At 58.6% G+C, this 22991-nt stretch overlaps 7 protein-coding genes across 7 annotated transcripts; 3 read left to right on the top strand and 4 right to left on the bottom strand.

The window, feature by feature from the left end:
- Positions 1 to 316: 316 nt before the first annotated feature.
- WHR41_06700 (uncharacterized protein) lies at positions 317 to 4112 on the bottom strand. The gene is made up of 4 exons (XM_069375305.1): positions 3897 to 4112; positions 958 to 3836; positions 747 to 905; positions 317 to 673 (listed from the first exon to the last, which is right to left on the bottom strand). The coding sequence occupies exons 1-4, from the start codon at positions 4059 to 4061 to the stop codon at positions 436 to 438; spliced, it is 3441 nt and encodes a 1146-aa protein (XP_069227362.1). The 5' UTR covers positions 4062 to 4112; the 3' UTR covers positions 317 to 435.
- Positions 4113 to 4268: 156 nt separating this feature from the next.
- WHR41_06701 (uncharacterized protein) lies at positions 4269 to 6154 on the bottom strand. Its single transcript, XM_069375306.1, has 2 exons — positions 5651 to 6154; positions 4269 to 5571 (listed from the first exon to the last, which is right to left on the bottom strand). The coding sequence occupies exons 1-2, from the start codon at positions 6048 to 6050 to the stop codon at positions 4367 to 4369; spliced, it is 1605 nt and encodes a 534-aa protein (XP_069227361.1). The 5' UTR covers positions 6051 to 6154; the 3' UTR covers positions 4269 to 4366.
- A 1117-nt stretch (positions 6155 to 7271) lies between these two features.
- WHR41_06702 (uncharacterized protein) lies at positions 7272 to 8867 on the top strand (the record flags this gene model as incomplete). Its single annotated transcript, XM_069375307.1, has 1 exon — positions 7272 to 8867. One exon carries the CDS (start codon positions 7272 to 7274, stop codon positions 8865 to 8867), a length of 1596 nt encoding a protein of 531 aa, XP_069227360.1.
- A 680-nt stretch (positions 8868 to 9547) lies between these two features.
- Positions 9548 to 10564, bottom strand: WHR41_06703 (uncharacterized protein; the record flags this gene model as incomplete). The annotated part of the gene is made up of 1 exon (XM_069375308.1): positions 9548 to 10564. One exon carries the CDS (start codon positions 10562 to 10564, stop codon positions 9548 to 9550), a length of 1017 nt encoding a protein of 338 aa, XP_069227359.1.
- Positions 10565 to 12386: 1822 nt separating this feature from the next.
- WHR41_06704 (uncharacterized protein) lies at positions 12387 to 13982 on the top strand (the record flags this gene model as incomplete). Its single annotated transcript, XM_069375309.1, has 4 exons — positions 12387 to 12447; positions 12523 to 12998; positions 13065 to 13726; positions 13784 to 13982. The coding sequence occupies 4 exons, from the start codon at positions 12387 to 12389 to the stop codon at positions 13980 to 13982; spliced, it is 1398 nt and encodes a 465-aa protein (XP_069227358.1).
- Positions 13983 to 15493: 1511 nt separating this feature from the next.
- WHR41_06705 (uncharacterized protein) lies at positions 15494 to 16873 on the bottom strand (the record flags this gene model as incomplete). The annotated part of the gene is made up of 1 exon (XM_069375310.1): positions 15494 to 16873. The coding sequence occupies one exon, from the start codon at positions 16871 to 16873 to the stop codon at positions 15494 to 15496; it is 1380 nt and encodes a 459-aa protein (XP_069227357.1).
- A 1164-nt stretch (positions 16874 to 18037) lies between these two features.
- Positions 18038 to 22074, top strand: WHR41_06706 (uncharacterized protein). The gene is made up of 4 exons (XM_069375311.1): positions 18038 to 18437; positions 18653 to 18794; positions 18960 to 19105; positions 19160 to 22074. Exons 1-4 carry the CDS (start codon positions 18415 to 18417, stop codon positions 21429 to 21431), a joined length of 2583 nt encoding a protein of 860 aa, XP_069227356.1. The 5' UTR covers positions 18038 to 18414; the 3' UTR covers positions 21432 to 22074.
- The last annotated feature ends 917 nt before the right edge of the window (positions 22075 to 22991 follow it).

Consider the following 22991-nt stretch of genomic DNA (forward strand, 5'->3'; position numbering starts at 1 on the left):
AAAATGCGAAATGCCTTTGTGACACATTGCAGCCTTGGAATTCACCAAAAGGAACTTCCAAGACTCTGCACCTCGTCTATATCAGATAATCATTGTGTAAGAGAGAGCGATGTTCGGAGTGTTCTCAGCACCGAATGAAGTGCGCTGACAAAGGCTGAGCGAGGCGCCGGAGGCTACAACTAATCACTAAAGCCGGCCAAGGCCTGAAAGGAAGCCGAACGCGGTGGCCGGCTAGGCTCTCTTCCGGTGTCACCGACTCAATAATGAGAGATGCACATGATAAGGTAGCGAGCCGTATCCAAAAAGCAGTAGATGGTTATTCTTGCGACAATCAATGGATTGCAAAACTCAAATATGATTGGGTATCGATACTAACAGCAACGAGAAATCGCTTCACCTACACAAAGGGCACCACCCTACACAAATCCCCAGCGCTTACATAACCCTCCCAGCAGCCTTCAGCGCCAGTGTCTTCCTCGCCAGCGCCGCAAAATCCATCTTGGCGTCATCTTTGGGCATGTGCTCGCCCGATGCGATGCAGTGCACTTTCATTTTCGGATGGTACTCAAGGCCGCTGAGGAGTTTGGGCGTGATGAGGAAGTACTGGCTACCGCCGCGGCCGTCTTCGCGTGCGGCAGCACAGGCGATGTTGACCAGGCGAGAATGAACGAGGCTGAGTCGATGTTAGTTTGTGATATTCAGATGGTCGTTGGGGGCAATTTGGAGGGATGCAAATGGAAACTGACCGTTCGTTGCGAGGATCCATGCCCTGGTTAATCTCGTCGACGAGTCGGAAGGGTGCTCTTGCTAGGCTTTGCAGGGCCATAAGGTAGAAGATCGTAGAGACGGCGCGCTCGCCACCGGACTGGCGATGCGAATCGAGGACTGAAAGAGGCTCGTTCTCGCTGTGATAAGAGGTTAGTGTATGCTCATTAACCCACTGTCACGAATCTTTACCGAAACTTGACCCTGATCTGAATCGCCCACTGTTCGAAGTCTTCATCCTTGTGCACGCCGACCTCGCCGGCACACTGGATTTTGGCGAAGTTCTCTGCAAACGCCTCGCTGATATTGCTAACCAGAGCATCGAGCTGCGGCTCCCATTGACTTTTGATCCCTTCAATAGAAGTCTGCAGCTCTTGTAGCGCTGCCTCCGCGGTCGTAAGCTTGCCGCGATCCCTCTCAATCTTCCTCGCGCGATCCTCGAACTCCGCGATGATGCCCGCATTGCCACCGGTAGTCATCTCAAGCCTCGCCTCCGCCGACTGGATCAGAGTCTCCAGCTCATCCGGGCTCAGCTTCTTCACCTCCTCCATGATCTCGTCCTCTTGATCCGTCAACTCGCTGTCGCCAATCGCATCAGCGCACATCTTCTGCAAGCGCTGGCCCTCCCTCAGCAACTCAGCCGTTTCCCTCTCGCACTGCTCGACCGCGGCCTGCGCTTCCGCCAAACGCGTCCGCTCAGCCTCATGCCGCGCCTGTAACTGCGTGAGATCCGACTGCGCCTCGATCTTCATGATCTCCGCCTCCAAGAGCTGCATATAGACGCCTCGCAGCGTCTCGATTGAATTGCCGTAATTCAAAGCCAGCTGGCCCTTCTCGATGGCGAGCCTGTCGCCCCTAGCGACGATCTCCTGCTGGCTATCCCTGTGCTGGCGAATCTGCACCTGCGCGTCGTGCAGCTTCCTCTGCGCGGCGTCGAGCTTAGCCGGCAGGCCCTGGAACTGCGCGAGAGCCGCTTGCTTCTGGTTCTTCTCTTGCTCGAGCTCTTTCTTCGCTTCCGCGACCAGTTTCTTGTGATCTTGATATTCCTTTTCACGGGCGCGCAAGTCGGTCATTTCACGCTGGATTTCTTCCATCTCGACCTCAGCCTCCCTGACTTTGCGTTTGAGCTCATCTTCTGCGCGGCGGTCTACAGGAGCGTTTGTGAAGAATCGAGCAGGTCGAAGCGCAACCACGCGCGTAGAGGTGGCGTGGTCGCCGTATTCTCTGCGTCGGGTGACTTGGTAACTCTGGGTGCTCGTTACCCAAGAGCTGATTGGGCTTCGGGATAGCGCATCGTGCTGGTTCGGCGGGACGTCGCGCGAGGTATAGGCAGTCGCGTGGATGTTCCTGTTGTCGCACAGCATGGCCAGAACCTCATCCGGGCCGTCCAGAAGGTCGATGATCCAGCCTTCAAGCCCGAACGTGTGTAGCTGATCCGCGGAACATGGTGACTGGTAAGAGGCAAGGGGAACGGAAGGTGCTGATCTAATGTTGATATCGGTCAGGCCCATTACGGTGTATAACTGCCTCTGCAGAAGGTTGAAATCCTCCCTGCATGTGACCGAAAAGGCCAGCAATTCGGATTGTGTGATCATAGTCTCGACCGCAGCAGCCAGTCTCGGGTCCTTGATCGAGCATTCTAAGATCGCAGGACCGAACACTTTGCCTTTGAATTGATCTTGGTTCGATTGAATCCAGTCCCAAGCCTTTGCTGCGTCTCCATTTCTGGACGCATTGCGTAGCTTGTTCGCTTGTTGTCCAGCTTGCGATTGAAGATGGGCCATTTCCTGTTCTGCGCGCTGAATGATCGTCTGTCTTTGCCGACCCTGCTGCTGCAACGTAGCATGTTCGTCTCGCCAATCGTTGATCTTGTCATCGAGCCCTCGAATCTGACGGCTCTTGTCTCGGAGCTCCTCGTTCATAGCGGCGGTGTCAATCTGCTCTGGAGGGTTTTCCATCGCCGTCTTCAAAGTCTGGATCAGACGGTTGTGCTCTGGAATCCTTTGCTTCGTCTGCTTGATACTGTTCCTACCAGCCTCAAGCTCGCCAGCAATGCCCTCGAGGTCGCCCGTCACTTTCTCGAAATCTTGGTGAATCTTGTCCGTGTTGGCCTGCATTCGATCAACAGTTCGTTGCCGTTGTTTGACGAGCTTGTCGACGGAAAGGAGGTAGTCCTGCTTCTCATTCGCAGCCCGTAAGTTTGGCTCCATCTGCCGCTCGAGCCGCCTGTGATCCCGCTGCGCCTCTTTCTTGCGCTCTTTCGCCTCCGTATGCCTGTCCTTGGCCACCTTGTAAGCCGGAAACGGACGGAACTTCTCAAAAGCCGCCAGTCGATCTTGCAATTCTGAGCGCTCGCGCAACCGCTCCACATCACCCTGCTGCAATCGCTGACGGTTCTCCAATCGTTCCAGACCCTCCGTCAGGCGATGGCGTTCATCCTCTTGCATCTTCTGATTCCTTCGCATCTCCTTCAGCTCCTGATGCCACTCGGTCATCTGCTCCGGAGCCGCCGCGCGTTGAGTCTGCGCCAGCAGCTCGACTGGCGACAGCGCCGCGAACTCTACTACGCGGTCCTGGGGCAGGAACTGGCACAGATTGTCGACCTGGATCGCAAAGCTGCGAGCGAGGTCCATAACCCGCTTCTTGTTCTCCTTTCGCCCATCAATCGAGTACTCCACCTTATTCCCCTCCCTCGATATCTTCGTCGTGATCACAGGATTCTTTCGCTGTCTCGCCGGGTCGGCCGCCAGTTCGATTTCGATCGTCGCTTTCGAAGCGCCGTGCTTGACGAACTCGCTGATCTCCTTCGCGCGGCCGAGGTGTTTCGTCTCCCAGCCAAGGCCGAGACAGATCGCGCAGACGAGCGTGCTCTTGCCCGTTCCGTTGGGCCCGATGATCATGTTGAGGTTCGGCCCAAGAGCGAATTCGGCGTCCGTGTAAGTCACGAAGTCGACCATGCGCACTCGCACGAGCGAGCCGGGTTGGTGAGGCTGGGCTGCGGTGCCGTTTGTCGTTGCGGATTTGCCGTTTGGGCTACGGCGGTAGCTGTCGGGGAGGACGGGAGGCTCTGTCTTTCGAGGAAGTCAGTCTTTCGCCGTGCATGTTGAAGATCGTAGACTGTGTAGGCATACCTCTGAGCTTGAGCCATCGCTCCCATCGTCGCTGTCTCCGCTACGGCTCAGGCGCGTCCGTTTGTTCTGCGGAGTCGGCTCGCCGTCGACTGACACTTCATCCTCTTCCTCATCGTCCTCGTATGCGTTTCTGCTCCTCCGTGCAGGAGTGACTCTGCCGGACATTTTGCCCAAAGGTGGTGTGCAAGTGGTGCCTCGCCCGCCCGCAGTGGGATGATCGCCAAAGTTGAAGTCGCGTTCGCGGCGACGCGTGCTGTGAGTGGAAACGCGGGGCTAGCCAAACGCGGCAATTCACTCTATTTACGGCAGGGTATTGTGAGGCGTCACTTTGTTTCCTCAACAATTAAAAAATAAGAATAAGAAATTCAATCGTGAAGGGCTAATGTCGCTTTGCATTTTGGACATCGTTGACGCTATATATTACATTGTTGCAATAGATCCCCTTCGCAATTCAAAAAAAAGGCACTGATTTATTTCTTCTCCTTGGGCGCAACCATCAGCTCAGGACGGACTGTCTTGTCGAAGTCCTCCTCGCTGAGAGCCTTCAGCTCCATGGCGCTCTCCTTGAGGGTGAGACCCTTCTTGTGGGCGTTCTTGGCGACCTTGCTGGCCATGTCGTAGCCGATGATGGGGTTCAGGCAAGTGACAAGCATGAGAGACTCGTTGAGCAGGGAGTTGATGCGGCGCTCGTCGGCCTCGAGACCGTCGATCAGGTGGGTGCGGAAGCTGGTCATGCCGTCCGCGAGGAGGCGGGAAGAGTGGAGGAGGTTGGAGATCATGACGGGCTTGAAGACGTTGAGCTCGAAGTTACCCTGGGAGCCAGCGAAGGTGACGGCAGCGTTGTTGCCGAAGACCTGGGTGCACAGCATGGTCAGGGACTCGCACTGAGTGGGGTTGACCTTGCCAGGCATGATGGAGCTGCCAGGCTCGTTCTCAGGAAGCTTGAGCTCGGCAAGACCACAGCGAGGACCGGAGCCGAGGAAACGGATGTCCTGAGCGATCTTGAAGAGGGAGGTGGCGAGGACGTTGAGCTGGCCGTGAGCCTCGACGATGGCATCGTGGGCGGCGAGCGCCTCGAATTTGTTAGGAGCAGTGATGAACTGGGTGCCAGTCATCTTGGTGACCTCCTCAGCAATGCCCTCGGCGAAGCCCTTGAAGCTGTTAAGGCCAGTGCCGACTGCAGTACCACCCTGGGCGAGCATGCGCAGACGAGGCAGAGCAGACTCAACACGCTCAATGCCGTACTCGAGCTGGGTGACGTAGCCAGAGAACTCCTGACCGAGAGTCAGAGGGGTGGCATCCTGCAAGTGGGTACGGCCGATCTTGATGATCTTCTCGAACTGCTGGCTCTTGGCCTTGATGGCGTCCTTGAGGGCTCTCAGGGACGGCAGAAGGGACTGCTCAATGTCGAGAACGGCGGCAATGTGCATGACGGTGGGGAAAGTGTCGTTCGAGGAGGCACCCATGTTGACGTGGTCGTTGGGGTGGACGGGCTTCTTGCTGCCCATTGTGCCGCCCAGAATCTCGATGGCACGGTTGGAGATGACCTCGTTGGCGTTCATGTTGGACTGAGTGCCAGAGCCGGTCTGCCAGACGACCAGAGGGAAGTGGTCGACCAGCTTCAGAGACGCGACCTCCTCAGCAGCCTGCTGGATGGCCTTGCCCAGCTTGGGGTCTGCAGTTCCCTCGTATCAGCGATTCCGTCCTGTCTTTCTGGATGCGCCTGGATGCGCCTGGTTGTCCATTTCACCTACCGAGACCATACTTCATGTTGACAGTTGCCGCAGCGCCCTTCAGGATACCGAAGGCCTTGATGACAGGCGGCTGCATGCGATCCTGAGGCTGGTTGATCTTGAAGTTGCCCAGCGAGCGCTGGGTCTGGGCTCCCCAGTACTTGTCGGACTCGACCTGGATCTCGCCGAAGGCATCGCTCTCGGCTCTGGTGTTGGCGGCCATCTTGGTGGTGGTTGCGAATGTGCGGGCTTTGCTCAGGGCAGCGGTGGACTGGTTGTTGAGGACGGCGGGGCGGTAGACAGAGCGAGGAGAGGTGACATAGCTCCGTCGCGCAGCGACTGCGGGGATAGACGCAGCTTTCGTGCTGCAGAGGCGCAGCTCTGAGGTGAGAGTGGAGCGGGGAATTGCGCTACGCAACATGGTGGATGTCGGCCAGGGCGATGGGGGAGGAGATGGACCGAGGAGGGAAGATCGCGGCGAATGAAGTGAATGCCAATGGATCCCAGGGAAAGGAAGCTGCGATGCCGCGGGATCGGGTCGGGATGTTGCGGAGGAGCAGACCATCCCCGTGGCAAAGTGCCGACCCCAAACATCGCGCAGTGCGCGGCAGCATCGTCAACAGCTTGACGGAGATGCTAGGCACAGTGTAGAACTCGTTGAGAGTGTGCTGTGCTGTATTATTATGAATACATGATGCCCACAGCGCCCCGTTTCGCGTGCCTGTCCTTCGCTTATTATTATACGGGGATATTCTGGTTGCCCTCCACGATTGATAAGATCATTCTCGGGGAATGTATCTAACGGATCGCGCAATGCACCAAGACCCTGACGATACTGTGATATCAAGATAGTATATTATTTGATGACGGGTGATCAAAGACTCGTGCACGACTTGCTGTTCTTTCCTCTAAACAACAGAAATCGGGGCGACCATGCCTCTTCAGTCCGAGCCTGGGGCGGCGAAACACAAGCATTTGCGCAGGAGCTAGTTCGAACGATCGTCTCAAAACGCCGCGGAATCCCAACTGCATCGAAAATGTGCGACCGACCTTTCGGTGCGGCAACTACGGAACCTCGTCAGAAAGACGTTCGTCGTGTATTAACTTGACGGTATTCTTTCGGTGGTTCGGAAATTTGTGAGACAGCCCGTGTCGTGCTGAGACGAGTATCATGCTCGTCTGACAGATTTATTACAACATATCTATAACAAAGTACACGGATGTCGATCGACTTGAGGGCTTCGAGGGGTTGATCAGACCATAGCGTGCATCAGCGTCGGCCAAGATATGCATGATGCCCGATATCCTACGTGCATTCCGGAAGATATATAGGAAGTTGATCGTACAAAACGCACATCAAGAAAGCAATCGTCTCATCAATCTTGGTGTCTCTGCACTTTTGAGAGCGTCCCGCGAACCTGCATCCTGGAGGGACGTGCCGGGCGGCTGATGGATTCTAGAAAGTTGAAGTCCCTGAAGCACCGAGGGCGCGCTGACATCAACTCGTCGCCCGCTCTCTTCCTCTCCATCTCACTCCACCTCTCAATCCAACTGATTTCCCGTCTTTCTATCGATAAATCAACTACCTTCGCTCCCGACACATCACTGCATCGCCTCGAAGCGATCCGTCAACAGGCGCAACATGCTCTCCTCCCGCGCCGCCAGCCAGCTGGCTCCTCTGGTCCTCAGGAACGGAGCGCGCGCCGCTGTCCAGCGCCAGGCTCGCCTCCCTAGACAATCCTCCGCCATCGTCGCTCTCGTTTCGCACAGATTCAACTCGACGGAGACATCAAATCGTACCGGGGATGGCAACTACCCTCCTCCCGGATTCAACGCCCAGCAGGCGAAGAAGCCTCTAGAGCAGAAGCCCGCGGCGTCCCAGCCCAAGAAAGCCGACGAATCTTCGAGCCCGCCTGATGTCAGCATTCCCGCCTCGCAACCGACTGAGAACCCTCCGACTACATCCGAGGAGACCCAGACTCTGGACACTCTCGCGGCTGAGCAGAAGGCTCACGAGAAGGCGGCTGTGAAGAAGGAGGAGGAGAAGAAGAACCTGACTTTGAGGCAGAGGATCATGAAGGAGGTCCACCATTACTGGGATGGCACAAAACTGCTCGGCACTGAGATCAGAATCTCCAGCAAGCTTGCCCTGAAGATGGGTGCAGGATACGAGCTCACAAGGAGAGAGCACAGGCAGCTTCAGCGCACCGTCGTTGACTTGGGTCGCCTGGTGCCTTTCTCCATGTTCGTGCTCGTCCCCTTTGCTGAGCTGCTGCTCCCTGTCGCGCTCAAGCTGTTCCCCAACATGCTTCCTAGCACCTACGAAGACTCCAAGAGCAAGGAGGGCAAGGCCATGCGTCTGAGGTCGTCAAGAAAGGAAGTTTCCACCTTCCTCCGCCAGACCCTTCGCGAGAGTGGTATCCCCATCAGCGCAGCGAACCTGCAGAAGCAAGAATTCACCGAGTTCTTCCGCAAGATCCGCACCACCGGCGAGCAGCCCACCAAAGCCGACGTCGTCAAGGTCTGCAAGCTCTTCAAGGATGACCTGACTCTGGACAACCTGTCGCGTCCCCAGCTTGTCGGAATCTGCAGGTACATGAGCCTGTCCACCTTCGGCACCGACGCCATGCTCCGCTACACCGTCCGCCACCGCATGCGTCAAATTAAGCGTGACGACCGCGCCATCTCCTACGAGGGCGTCGACTCCCTCTCCGTCCCCGAACTCCAGACCGCCTGCGCCTCCCGCGGCCTCCGCACCTACGGCATGTCGCCCGCGCGCCTGCGTGACGACCTGACCCTCTGGCTCGACCTGCGTCTCAAGTACGGCGTGCCTTCTACTCTTCTCGTCCTCAGCAACGCCTTCATGTACACGCAGGGCAAGGAAGCCGAGTTCGACTCGCTGCTTGACGCTCTGCAGGCCGTCCTCAGCTCCATCCCCGAGGAGCTCTTCCACGAGATCGAGCTGGAGGTGCACAACGCCGAGGGCGCCGCCACCAACAAGCAGCGTCTGGAGGTCCTCAAGGAGCAGCAGGAGCTGATCCAGGAGGAGGCCGAGCAGAGCGCTGAGCGCGGCGGCGAGCAAGTCCCCAGCGACAGGGAAGACATCGACGAAGGCGAGGAGGAGGTCAAGAAGCAGGAGAATGCCATGGCTTCCTCCAGCGCCGCAGACCAGACGAGGGAGAACCAGGAGCAGCAGAAGAGCGCGGAGAACTCCACCGAGGAGTCCAAGAAGGCTTAAGCTTTCCTCTTCGGTTGACATTGTAAGATTAAGATGTGGAAGCGGTGTGTGCCCATTGCTGGGCTAGACGATAGATACGTCTCGTTTGTTTTACCACTTGTACTGCATAGCTGGATGGCGTTGGGGAGCTTGTTGGAAAGGAAAGGGAAAGGGAAAGGGAAGACGGCAACAACAAATCTTCACGAATATGGCCCCTTTCGACATTCGCGTGGAAGTCGCGTAAGAAAGAAAAGTAGAGATTCGCTTCGAGGGTGCCAAGGGCGCGGATGGAGAGGACTGATCGCTGCTCAGATGATGCCTTTATTGTATAAAAAGAAACTTATCCTGAACTTCAGATCATCTCTGTGCTCTGTTGAGTGAGCACGCTCATTCTTCACGGCATTGCGACTGTTTTTTACGCCTGATCTTCGGCGTACCACAACAGCTCCTGGAATATTGCGAGGCTGCGTCGCGTACCGAGACCCGGGCAGCATCAAGACCCCAGGCTACCTTCAAGGGTGATCAAGCCTTGATTCTAGGTATCCGGTGTCGCTCACCATTCAAGCTCAGCTGGAAGGAACTAAATCTGATGAAAATTACACATCAGATCATGACAAACAATAGATATTCAAGTCTCGCGCAGCCTTCAGCATCTTGCTCTATCTGTTCCGACGCAGAATCGATTTCAGTTCCATTTCCATCTACAATCGCTCTCTCCTCTTGCTCACGTGGGCTGACCCCCTGACCAAAGCACCGTCCTCGATCCCCTTTCGAAGCGCAGCCGAGCCAAATTCGCCGCCCAGATCGTCTCCCAGATCGACGGGCCCGCCTTGCCAGATGCCCACAGCGCGGCCGTGGACAGATTCGTCCGACATGAACCGCAGCACCGCAGCTTGGACGTCCTCGAGGGCGGCAAACTTGATTCCGATCTGTTGCAGCTGGGGGACGCGGTGCGCGGTCAACGGCTTGGGGACGAAGTAGGGAGCGACGAGGTTGACGCGCACCGGACACGAGGCGGACTTTGCGTCGTCGAGAAGGCTGCGGAAGAGGCCGCGCACGCCCCATTTCGAGGCCGTGTAGTCGGAGCGCAGCGACATCCCCGAGTACCCGGCTAAGCTCGACAATAATGTGATGGATTTGTCGCCCTTGTCGGCGAGATGCAGTCCGAGGCCGTACTTCATTGCCGCAGATACGGTGTAGAGGCTGCCGATCACACTGACGTTGATGCTGAGCGACTTGGGCGGTTTCGATGGAGCGTTGCGTTCGAGGAAATCGTCAGGGTGTTCGGGCGTGAGATCCAGCTCTTCGCTCTCTATGCCAGCGCTGCATACTACGTGGTCGATAGTGCGTTTGTTGTCGAGTGTTCGGAGCCAGGTGAGAGCCATTCGGAAGAGCTCCGTGACCGAGTCCCAATTTGTCACGTCCACTTGGATGAATTTGGCGGCGCATTCGCCCGAATTGAGAGTCTTCGCCAGTTCTTCGCCCCTGTCGCTGTTCAAGTCGGCGATGATGACTGCGGTGCCTGGATATTCGGCAAAAGCCTTCACAAACGACTCTCCGAGTCCGGAAGCTCCTCCAGTGACAAGAAGAGTCTTGCCTTTGAGTGACTGAGTTGCATCACCATTGGGGTTCGGGAAACCAATAGCCAGGGATCGTTGGGCACTGAGAAATTCATTCATGGCCTCGCCTGATAGCCTGCCGGTGTTCTGAACGACCATGGTTAAGTGATAGAAATGATGTCGGTGTGAATGTATCGACCTGTCAGGGTGTTTCCGTCAATGGTGCGGTTGGGGAGGCCATTACCAATGTTAGCTGCACGCTTCACTTTAGTACTATGTACGATACTGCGGCCGAGCTGACACGAAGGTACAGCCGGGCGCATCTCACTGCCATCGATCGGGATGCGTCATTGCTTCTTGAGGACTCGGGACATTTGCGAGAACCAAGTACCAAGCTGCCGGTACTAGCAAGATATGTGGCTCCTGACGTAGTGATGTGCAGAAGAAGCCTGCGAGGTTCTGGAAAAAATCACATGTGAAACGTTATCAACCTGACCTTGACTCTCGAGGCATGGTGGTTACTGTGTTGAGCAACCCGAATCGTTCATTTACTCTTTTGGGCAAGTTCCACCAAGAGGCGGCATGGGCCAGTTTTGTTTTTTGACCTTGGAAGCGGACGTTGACGAGTCGAGATCTTCGCTGCGGCCACGCAGAGATAACGTGCAGTGCTTCCGTTTTATTGAGGTTGTCGAGCTGGGTCGCATATGTGCCTCTTTGATCTCGACCAGTCAGCGCGCTGGCCAGGCTTCTTTTGTTGGTACTTTGTTGAATCGCTATCTCGTATCTCCATTTGACGCTCGGCTCTTATGACACGTCAAGATATTGTGGAGTGCTGTACGACGCTCCGATGTCCTGGCACGAGCCGTGATTTGCCTCTGGAGAGTCAGTCGGAGCGCATTGACGACGACGGTGGTCCGCGACGAATTTCAGTGGACCGCAGCCAACGTCGATGCTGTGAATGGTATCGTTCACTGCTTCAGAAGCCGGCGCTGAGTTCAAGCATTCTGCTGCTGCTGGCTCAGAATTCGATACTGTAAGGGTTCCGCATCTCGACGAGCCACAATTCCCCAACATTGCGAGCGATGTTTTCCGTGTCGTTGTTCCTGGCCAGATGGGACCCAGCATCCCAACCGTCTGGATGGATGCAGATCATCGCGCTTGCGGAGATCTGCCGTCCCGCACGCTCTCCCTATCCACTTCTCTCGAACGGCATGACGTCTATCTTTCCCTTTTCAGGCATTCGCAGTACGCTGAGAGGTGTGCCATGCACACAGGTTGAGAGGACGGTGTACGCAAGACAACATCAGATTCGCAGCAGCACTGAACATCTCTGGCCCATCGTCATAACTTGTGCACGAGCCTCGAGCCCACCAAAGCCCGATTCCATCGTGTGCGTTCAGCGAGCAAGGACTGGCTATGATTTTTTCTTGGGGGAGAGACGATCGTACATAAACATTTAGCCAAGGACAAGAATCGAGACTTCAACTACAGATTTCACCACGACGCGTTCCGCAGGTCCCAAGAATTCGATCCAGCCTTTACAGTCTATTGCCCCTCGCGTATACATCGTTCTGTTGACCATCACTTCAGAACGACGACGGAGCTCATCTCCGAAGCTCTTCTAGCCAGTCAGGAAGCCTCCAGATCAGGCATTCGAGCATACCTTTGCGGTAGTCATCGACACCCTCCTGCTCAACATTTGGCTATTCGAATTCGTCCAGACTTTCAAGGCGCTGGCAAACCGGTCGAACCAAACCCCCGCCTCGCTCAAGACGGTATCCAAAAACCATGGGTTGGGCACTACCGGCCGCCGCTGCGCTCGTCACGATATGCTGGGTCAGTTCGTTCTGCACTTCACTCCATCGCGCCTTGCGTTAACGATGAACCGCAGCTATGTGTCAGTTGCACGCGTCAAATCTTCTTCCACCCGCTAAGCCGGTATCCCGGACCTCGAATCGCTGCCTTGACGGACTGGTACATCATGTACTTCGTCTGGCGCGGTGACCTGCACATCAAGATCCGGGAATGGCACGAGATCTACGGTAAGGCCGCAATCGAAACGTCCAACCGACCAAGCAAGGTCCAGACAAGATCGAGCTGACACTTTCTTTCCCCAGGCGAGGCCGTCCGCACAGGCCCCGACACCGTATCGTACAACTCCGCGACAGCCAACGAGCAGATCAACGCCGTGCGCGCGAGGACGGTCAAGTCCGACGGGTACCGGTCGATGAGCACGAGCCGGACGACGCCGAACACGATCAGCGCGATCGACAAGAAGACGCACAGCTTCAAGCGGCGGATCCAGAGCCAGGTGCTGTCGGAGGCCGGGCTGAAGACGGTGGAGGGGCGCGTCCTGGGCCACGTGCAGGAGTTCGTCGACTACCTTGGCCCCGATGCGGATGCGCCCATGTCGGAGAAGACGCGGGACGCGGAAGGCTGGGGACCGAGCAGGAACATGTCCGAGGCCTGCAACTTCATGACGTACAATGTCATTTCGGACCTGTGCTACGGCGAGAGCCTCGACCTGTTCAAAGCCTGCGATCTGCGCTGGTTTCCGGGCGCCGTCGCCCTGATATCCAGGCGAGTCGTAATGGTAGGAGTGACCTGTTCTTTTATCGATGCGTCGATCCAGACGTCGTGCTTACACGTTATCTCCCAGGGCATGCTGCATCCCAAATTCAACGCGTGGAAGCTGGACAGGCTGGTCTTCCTGACCAAGCGCTCCAGGATGCTGCACTTGGCAGCGTGGGTGCGCGAGCGAGGCAGCGCGCGCGCGGCACGCGGCAACGACGTCGAGCAGAGAGACATCTTCTACTCGATGATGAACACGGCGGACCCCAAGACCGGCGGGCACCTGACGTCCAAAGACCTCTGGCTCGAAGCGATGATGGTGCTGATAGCCGGATCGGACACGACCTCGACTGCCATGGCCGGCACGCTTCACCATCTCTTGCACAGTCCGCAAGCGCTGGCCGAAGTCAGCGACGAAGTGCGGTCTCGGTTCGAGACTGCCGAGGATGTCACGCCAGCCCGGGTCGCTGGCTGCAAGTTCGTCCGCGCGTGTATTGACGAAGCGATGAGGTTGACGCCGCCCGTGGTCCACGGGCCTCCGCGGAGAGTGGAAGCCGGCGGCGTTGAGGTGAAGGGCGAGTATTTCGGCGAAGGCACGATATTGCAAGCCCCGATCTACTCCCTGCACCGGAACGAGGAGTACTTCGAAGCGCCGGACGAGTACAGGCCGTGGAGGTGGATGGTGGAAGGCGACGATTTCGACCGCGCGTCAAGAGCCTTCGTTCCGTTCCACGTGGGCCCGTATTCTTGGTAAGCACCCTTTTGAAATCGCCAGCCTGAACAGATACTGACAATGGTCGTTCCCAGCGTCGGATGGAGGCTTGCCGTCATGGAGCTCACTACGGCTTTGGCCAGGATAGTGTTCTCCTACGACATGCGACTGTCTCCGGGGGCACATTGCTGTGGTGGGAAGCCTTCAGCGGGCAGCTGCCCGTATCAAGTGAAAGGCTGGATGACTTCGATCGCTGAGGGACCTGTCGCTCAATTCAAAGCGCGATCTTCGTGAGATGATCGTCGACCGGTCGCGCCAACGTCATCCGACAAAAGAGCGCCTGAAAACGCAGGTTCCAGTGACTGTGGCGGGTTCCATTGGCATGGTCAAATCGGGATCCGGGACGACTGAACCGGACCGGAGTCCACGCCTGCTCGCACCCCCAGAACGATACGACGGCCGCGGAGCGCACGAGCAGAGGTCCTACGCACGCAGTGTAGCCGCCTTAGGAAGGGAAGAAAGGCTGCGCGCGTCGGCGAGCAGGCGCGACACGCGACTCGGTGTACAGTCCAGAGAGCGATGGCAACGCGCGCTCGCGGTGTTCATCAGAAGACTGCAAGGGTCAGATGCCTCGCCGTAAGTCTAGGCGAGAGGCAAAGATGTCCAGCCGGTTCTGTCAGAGAAAACGAGAAATGGCGTGGGCGGGCGCTGTAGAAAGTGCAAACATAGGGCCTCTGAAACCTTAGGTACGGTACCATCGTTGATAGCAGCTCGTAAGAAAGAGACGCGGAGCCAAGCCAACGAAGACTTTGGATGTAGCGACGCCACTGTACGATCCTTCTCATCAATGTGGTCCTGAATGTGCCCTGCGAGGGTCGGGTTAGCCCACGAGAGTCGCGCGAAGCCTGAAGCCTCTCATCGCTTGATGAAGCCCTGCTTCGAGCACTGTCATTTGTCGACGCTGAAGCCGCGTTTGAGGGAAGGAGGTGGCTGGTAGGGTTAGGGTTAGGGTACCACCCCCAAGGTCACTCTCCAGGCAAGGGAGGAAAGGCGTTTAAAACATCGCTTGAAAAAGCATGAACAAGTGACGAAAGCAGATATTACCGAGGTCAGGTGCGTAGTTGTATGCATCGGGCGGGTGAAACGTCAAAGAAAAGATCTAATATCATCCAGGCAGACGAATGCTTGCTTCGGCGAGAAAGGATAACAGCCCAGCAGACAGGATTGGGGCATGACGGCCTGCCGTGTACCGCCTCGTAGAAAAGAAAATGCTATGTTGCTGTTGGACGAATGATTGACGGAACAATTCTGACTATGGTGATTCAGTCCTGTTTTTGGGAAGCTAGAGGGGATGGAGAACGGAATGCAGAGCTGCGAAACCAAAATGCTCTGGAAAGGGGCGCCACGGGGTCAGAGAAACAAAAATGCGGATGGACGTTCCCGCAGACATCAACGCAATATCAAGGCATGTAGACCGAGCGTGAGCGCGACGCATGGAACATTGGAAGAGTGGGCAGCAAGGAAACGAAGCGGAAGACAAGGCATGGCATGCAGATTCGTTTCGTGAGAGAATACATAACAAATAAAAAGTAGAGGTACCTTGCTTCGTATCATCCACCGATCCCTCTCGACAATAATGTAGCTTGGTGGTGGTGGTGGTGGTGCATCTTCTTCTTCTTCTTCCCTTATCTCCTTCTTGCTGCGGGCTCCCTATTCCTTTCTTGTCGCTATCCTTTCCCAATTCCTCGCTCTCCCGGCATTTCTCACACCTCTATCTTTCTCCTCTTCCCCTCTTTCCCCACCATTCATCTCGTCGCATCATCGCTCCCCGCGTTCTTATTCCTCGGATCGTCGCGGCGCATGATACTCTCGACTGGACCCAGCAACCTCTGGAAGCCATCCTTGCCCAGGGTAGCGACCTTGACCTCGCTCTTGCTCACCACGCTCGCAGCACGGGGCTTGTCCTCCAGCAGGGCGAGTTCGCCGAAATAGTCGCCCTTGGCGTAGGCCTTGAGCGGCTGGTCGGAGCCGCGCTTGAAAGCCTCGGCCTCGCCGGCCTCGAGGATGTAGAACTTGTCGCCCTGCTCGCCCTCGCGGATGATGTGGGAGCCGGCCGGGAACTTGTGGGTGTCGAGGGCGTCGGCGATCTTGCTGCGCTCGTAGGGGGTGAGGGAGGCGAAGAGCGGGACTTCCTCGAGGAAGGACTCGTACATCCTGCGGCGCTGGAAGGCCGAGTCCATGAGGATGCGGCGGAAGGTGATGCGGTCGAGCTGCCACAGGATGCTGGGCTCGGTGCTGACGACGGTGGCGGCGCGGGGCGCGTTGTACATGAGGGCGAGCTCGCCGAAGGAGGTGCCGGGGCCGGAGGAGGCGACCATGGCGCCCATGCCGTCGGGGCCGGGCTCGACGTGGCCGGTCTTGGAGACGTAGATGTCGAAGTTGCCGCTCTCGACGATGTAGAAGTAGTCGCCGGCGTCGCCCTGGACGATGACGCGGACGTCTTTGGCGGGGACCTTGCGCTCCTGCAGGGCCGCGAGGACCTGGTCGCTCTGCTCGTCGTCGAGGTGGGCGAAGAGGAAGTTGTGGGCGACGGCGGAGCGCAGGCGGGCTTCTTGCTGCTCGGTCTTGGGGTAGGTGGGGGCCTTCCAGTTGGCGTCGTCGGCGGAGGAGGGCGCGAGCGACTCGGCGGAGACGGAGGTGCGGCGGTTCACGTTGTAGTTGTTGGGCAGCGACTGCGGGATGTCCATGGCGCCGGCGGAGACGGATGCGGGGACGTCTGTCTGCGAGCCTGCCGCGGGTGTGAAGCCGAAGTTGCCAAAGGAACCTCCGGCGGTGGGAGGCGAGGAGGCTCTGGGGTTGTTGGTGCTGCGGACATTGGGAGGGAAGGAGGAGGCGGTGGGCGAGGCGAAGTCCTGCTCCTCCTCTTCGGCGACGGACTGCATGCCTCTGTGGGCGGGGGAGGCGGCAGGTGAGGTGGTACCGAAGGGGTTGTTGCCGGGGAAGGTGTTCTCGGCCATTCCCGAGCTGCTGGAATGGCGCTGGGTGAGGAGGAATTCGGCGCGCTGGCTCTCGAGGCGGCGGTGGAAGAAGTTGGCGCAGAACTGGAGCAGGTCGTGGGGCTTGTGCTTGAGGACTTCGCGGTCGAGGGCACGGATTTCGTTGGAGTAGTCACTGGGCAGCGACATGGCGGGCGGGCGGGCAGCGGGCGGCGGAGGCTGCGGTGGAGGGGCTTGGGGCGGAGGAGTGATTATTGGCTGGCGGGCGGTGGTCGCGGGAGGGCGGGCAGGCGGGCAGGAGGGCGGTGCGGGTCCTTGTGAGGTCACGCCGACGAGGCGCGTCTGGCGAGGAGCACGGCGGTTGGCGGTTGGAGGTGGGAGGGCTGAAGTGTGGAGATGCCTGACGTATGGAGGGAGAGCTGTGCAGCGGTGATGGAGCTTGATGGGTGTTTGAGAGACAGAGGGACTGAGGCACGTGAGGGGATGCCTTAAGGAAACAGCAGTTGGAAGTGCATTGGAGTAAGGTAGGTGAGGAGGCGAAGGATGTAGGGCTGCGTGTGTGTCTCTGTCTGTCTGTCTGGCCACCATTCGCCTGCTGCTTCTGCTTCTGCTCTGTTTGGCGGCGGCCGAGCTGGCCAGCCTCAGCACTCCAGCTGTGCCTGCCACCGCCCGAAGCAAGCCCCAGGCAGCAAGTGCGGGGCAGACGCCTGAGGTTCAGCTTGCCGGTCTGAGCCTATGTATGTACCTTACTCAAGGTAATAAGGCATTTTGGTGAGGCATCCCAGAAACACCGCTACTGTACGGCGATACATCCATGAGGGCTGCCATTTCTGGCATCATCAGATAACAATGCATCTCTGCAGTGACCGTCTCACGCATTGGCCTGCAACTCGCCCAATTGAACGAATGCTCTGCGTATGCTTGCACTGATGCGCTGTCAGCGTCGCTGGTGGGTGGCTACCTCACTCTGTGGACAATCTAGAAATATATGCAGGCTAGTGTAAGATGGAGCGTGCTGCCAGGCCACGCTGTGAAGGTACGGCAGGTCACGCTGCCAGAAGATACCTAAGGTAGTAGTAAGCTAGTTTCTCTGCCCTACCGCACCGCCCCATTGCCACTCCCAGTCTCCCACACGGCGAAATCAAGATGGCATGGCTCGTCCTCTCGCGAACCACGGGCGAGCAGGCGTCGCAGCGCTTGGCTGCTGGCACTCGGGGCTTCAGCTAGACCTGGCGCTGCAGGCACAGACCCTTGGACAGACACGCCCAACCGCCCGACGCCACAGCTCAATGCCACCCGCGTACATATGTAGTCGAGCGGTGCTGCCCTCCCAACGTGCGTGCATGCATGCAGACAGACCGTTTGCCTAAGTACATTTCTCTTCACACCTGACATACACGCATACACTTCTCTTCACACTTGATATACTTTACACCCGTGGACGGACACGAGAAGAATACCTACGACTCCCACCTCCCCAGCCCGCAAAACATCTGGGTGTCGGCTCGCTCGCACCGGCGCAGGTCTCGCCTCGGCGAACTTCCAGCCTCCCCGCCCGGCCAGGCTTAGCTCGCGGTAGCTTTGCGCCGCCCATCCCCTTCGCCATCGCGACACCGTCACCGCGCATTATCACTACCGCTGCCCTTCGCCCACGCCCTCAACCCACCACCGCGAGGCATTGCACACTCCCACCGCCGTCCGCCCTCGCTCCGCCCCGCCCTCGCGCAACCATGGGCTCCTACACCTTCAGGTGGTACGTTCCGCCGCTCCCGCACGCCGCCGCGCGCTGCCCGACCAGGGATCCGCTGGCAGAAGCTGGCCTGACGCTCGGTGGAGCTCTGTCACGCTCGCCCAGCTGCCTGCCTGGTCGCGCGCCGTGCTACACCCGTGCCTTGGAAAAAATCGAGTCCGCGACCGCGCGCTTGCTTGACCACAAGAGCTAACCCTCGCCTGCTTTCGCTTCAATAGGGACCACCCCGCCGAAGAAGTCTACGTGACCGGCACTTTCGACAACTGGTCCAAGAGCGTCAAGCTGCAAAAAGACGGCGACTCCTTCACAAAGACCGTCGACATCCCCTCCACCACCAGCGCGGGAACAGTTCACTACAAGGTGCGTTTGGGCGAGACTGAGGCGCCGCGGCTGTCTGGTTGCAGCGCTCAGGCGCGCAAGCACCGCGGCTCTCCCTGGTGCTTGCCGCACGCCGTCACTCGGCGCTGCGCATGCGAGCCGCGCAAATTACCTTATCTCGCACCCATGCTGACAATCTCCGCGCAGTTCGTCGCAGACGGCGATTGGAAACACGACCCCAACGGCAAGACCGAGACCGACCACGAAGGCAACATCAACAACGTCATCTACCCTCAAGACCTCAACCCCTCACTATCCTCCGCCGCCATGTCCTCCACCGGCCCTGAGGCAACGTGAGTCCTCCATTTGCCAGAGCGAACCAGCGCAAACGCTAACCCTCTTTCCAGCACCGCCGCTCTCGCCGGCAAGCAGCCTCTCGAGCACGAGAAGGACCTCCCTGGTGCCTTCCCCGAAACCCCCGCAGCCACCGAGGACCAGAAAGAGAAGGCATTCTCCGTGAACCCCATCCCCGCCTCGGCAGGCATGGGCAACCCGATCGCCCTCGCTGCTGGTGAGAAGGTCCCCGAGTCCTCCACCATCCACACCAACACCATCAACTCCACCGTCCACGACGACCCTGAACTCAAGGCCAAGGACACCGAGCAGACCATCAGCGCAGCTCCCATTCCCGCGACCGGCGGCATCGGCAACCCGATCAAGCTCGCGCCCGGCGAGGAGGTGCCCCACCACAGCAACCTCACTGCCAACACCATCGACAGCAACGTCAAGCTTGACAAGGAGTCGTACGAGAAGAGCGACAGCGGAGCTCCCCAGCTGCCTCCGGTCCTGACACCCGGCGGCGAGAGCGAGGCGAACGGAAAGAAATCCGTGTTTGGTGGCATTGGAGCCGCCACTACTCCTGCTTTCATTCCTGAATCTTCCCTCCCCATGGGCGAGAAGGCCGTGTCTGACGTCGGTCCCAACATGTCTTCTGTCGCACCCCAGAGCACTACCAACGAGCTCGCCGGTCAGCAGCCCATTGAGCCGCGCGGTGTGCCTCAGGTCATCAGTGAGAGCCAGGAGAAGGCCGATGTCGCACCCGAGGCCGCCACCAACCCCGAGGCTGTCCAGGAGAAGACCCAGGTCGAGGATGAGCTGAAGGAGAAGGTTTCTGAGGAGCCCGCGACCAGCGAGTCCGGTGCTTTCGGCAAGAGCGAGAAGGGTGTCACTGGCGCCGTTGTTGGCGGCGCGGCTGCTGCGGGCACTGCTGCGGTTGCAGGTGCCGCCGCTCTGCGCAACAAGACCACTGAGACCACCGGGAAGGACCCTGTCGAGGCTCTCCCTGCGTCTCTTACTGGCACTTCCGACAAGCCCACCGACGCTGCAGGTCTGCCCATCGAGCCGAGCACTGTGCCTCACACCGTCGAGGAGAGCCAGGAGAAGGCCAACGTTGCTCCTGAGGCTTCCGCCAACACAGAGGCTGTCGTCGAGAAGGCTGATGTTGAGGATGAGCTGAAGCAGAAGGTGCCTGAAGAGCCTGCCACTTCCGAGTCCGGCTTGCTCGGAAAGAGCGAGAGCAACAAGGGTGTTGTCGGTGCCGTTGCTGGCGGTGCCGCGGCTGCTGGTACTGCTGCCGCCGCTGGCGCCTACGCCCTCCGCCAGAAGACCACCGAGCAGACCGGTACCGACCCCGTCTCCAAGCTCCCGCAGTCCGTCCAGGACAGCATCAACAGCATGAACAGCAAGGGCACCACCGCGCCTGCCGTCACACCCACTCCCGCGTCCACTCTCGATACCTCCAAGGATGCCACCCTGCCTCAGCAGACTGCCGTTGGTGAGCCCGTCACCGTGCCGGCTGAGAAGAACGCGCCTTCGGCTGTCAGCGGAGTTCCTGAGGAGGTCACCACTTCCCAGAAGGAGGCTCACGTCCCTGCAGAGGCCGCTGCCAACCCTGAGGCTGTTCAGGAGAAGCAGGCGGTGGAGAAGGAACTGAAGTCTGAGCTCAAGCCTGTCGAGGCGAGCGGTGAGCCTGCGCCCACCGTGGCCGCTGCCACTACTGCGACTGCGCCTGCTGCTACTTCTTCTGGTGCTCCTCAGCTTTCCGAGCCTGCCTCTGTCTCTCCCATCTCCATGGAGAATGACAAGCCCAGCAATGGTACGACTGTCGCTGCTGTTGGTGCTGGTGCTGCTGGCGTTGGTGCCGCCGCTGTGGGTGCTACTGCGCTCACCAACAAGACCAACGACACGGACGTCGCCGGCTCCAAGGAGCTCAACGCTCCCGCAGACGCACCGGCCAAGACCGAGGTCCAGGACAAACTGGCCGCTCCGGAGCAGCAGACACCGCTTGATAGTAGAGACGTCTCGCCCATGTCCCGCGTCGCGACCAAAAACCACCCCGAAGGCGCCAGCAGCGGCCCGGCCGTCACCACCGGCGTCGACAGCGAAAATGTGCCCGCCGAGTCCAAGCCCGAGAGCAGCACCGCCGAGACCACCGCTTCCAAGCCCGTCGGCTCCCGTCCCGAGGTCTCCAACAGCACGCCGCAGAAGCGTGGTTCCTTCATGGACAAGCTCAAGGGCACCCCGGAGAGCACCAAGACCAGCACCACGACCGGCGGCGAGAGCCAAAAGAAGCGTAGGAGCTTCTTCGGCAGGATCAAGGACAAGCTGAAGTCGACGTAGATACCCTCTTCCTCTTCCGCTTGCACCTTTCTTCCTTTGCCCATTGATTGCATCCTATCTTCTTTTACCTCTCGAGCGGGATTCATTTCTGCGGGCGTTTCTTGGTTTTTGTTTCTTCTTGCTAATCCCGCGTGTGTACCAACAGGCGGAGCGTTTCGCGGCCGCGCGAGCCCGTCGTCGTCGGCCCGAGCAGCGAGCAGCCCGGTTCAGAGGACGACGAGGCCGAAGCGACCGAAGCCCAACCCAAAACCCAGCCTAAAGCAAAATCAGGAAGAGCAGACAGCTCCGCCTTCGACCCGACGGCCGCCGCTTTCGTCCCAAGCAGTCCTCCTCCAGCCCTCCCTCAACAAAACCAACACGAACGCCACTCTCCTCCCATCCACCAACAGTCCTCACACCAACCCCGCTCCCCACCCGCCACCCAACAACACCGCTCCCCACCTCTCCACCGCACCCCCTCCATCTCCTCCTCACACCTCCTCTCCAGCTCCCCAGGCCGCCTCGTCTACGCCGCGCGCTCCGGCGCCGTCGCCGTCCTCGACGAGCCCATCGACAGCCTCCTCGCGCGCCTCGACGACGAAGCGAACCTGTCCGACGACTCCGGCGCCGACTTGGGCGGCGTGCACGAGGAGGACGCCCCGCCGCCCGCGGGCTTCGAGTGGCTGCCGCCTGATGTTGAGGTGGAGGTTGAGTGGATTGGGCGGATTGGGGGGGAGGAGTGGGAAGGCGGAGAAAGCGGGGAGGAGGGGGTGGACATGAGTGCGGCTGGCGCAGTGAGGTTGCCGTACAGGGTTAGGGTGGACAGTGGGGAGGAGATTGCTGAGGTTGAGGAGGGGTTGAGTCCTTCGGGTTGATTGCCTTTTCCTCCGCTCTGGTGGTGGAGGTCGGGAGTGAACGCCTCGCTCGCTCGCTCGGTCCGCGGGACCTTTCTCTGCTCTGCTCTGCCCTGCTTGCTATCGTTTCCCGCCTTGCTTACCCGCTGTTTCTTGTTTTCAGTCTTGTCGTCTATACCACTTGTCGCGTTTTCATGCCGCAGCAGAAAGGAAAGACAGTCATTTTTTTGGTCGGAGGTTGTAATTAATGCGTACAGTCGAGTCGTTCGTTGTGAAGCCATTTGCCGCGAGCACTGACTGGTCTTTTGGAGAGTCGGGGGTCGGGTCACCTTATTAGACTGGGTTATTACTGGTTAGGTAGGGGTTAGGTAGGATACGGGGGTGGTAATTCTTTCACATTATTGATCCGACTGCCATTTCCACTTCCACTTCCACTTCCACTGCCCCTTCCACCTCGATCTCTCCCATTGCTGAGAGGTGTGTGAAGATAGATGGGTCTTTGTGCTCAGGTAGGTAGGTAAGGTACTTCCGCTGCCCTGCGTACTCTCCATGCCCTCCGCTGAACTGCCCTGGCCTCGCTCGAGCAACTGGAACCGTGCGTTTCTCTCCTACGAGGCTCGTGGCTTGGCCTCCGAGACCGGCTTTGACGTTGAGGAAGATGGACGTCCTGCAATTCGATCCAAAATGGTTTGCAGGCGGACATGAAGCATGCATCGACTTGTAATCA

The sequence above is a fragment of the Cladosporium halotolerans genome (genome assembly GCF_011745625.1).
Source record: "Cladosporium halotolerans strain TM138-S3 chromosome Unknown Sca27, whole genome shotgun sequence".
In the NCBI taxonomy this organism is placed as follows: Eukaryota; Fungi; Ascomycota; class Dothideomycetes; order Cladosporiales; family Cladosporiaceae; genus Cladosporium; species Cladosporium halotolerans.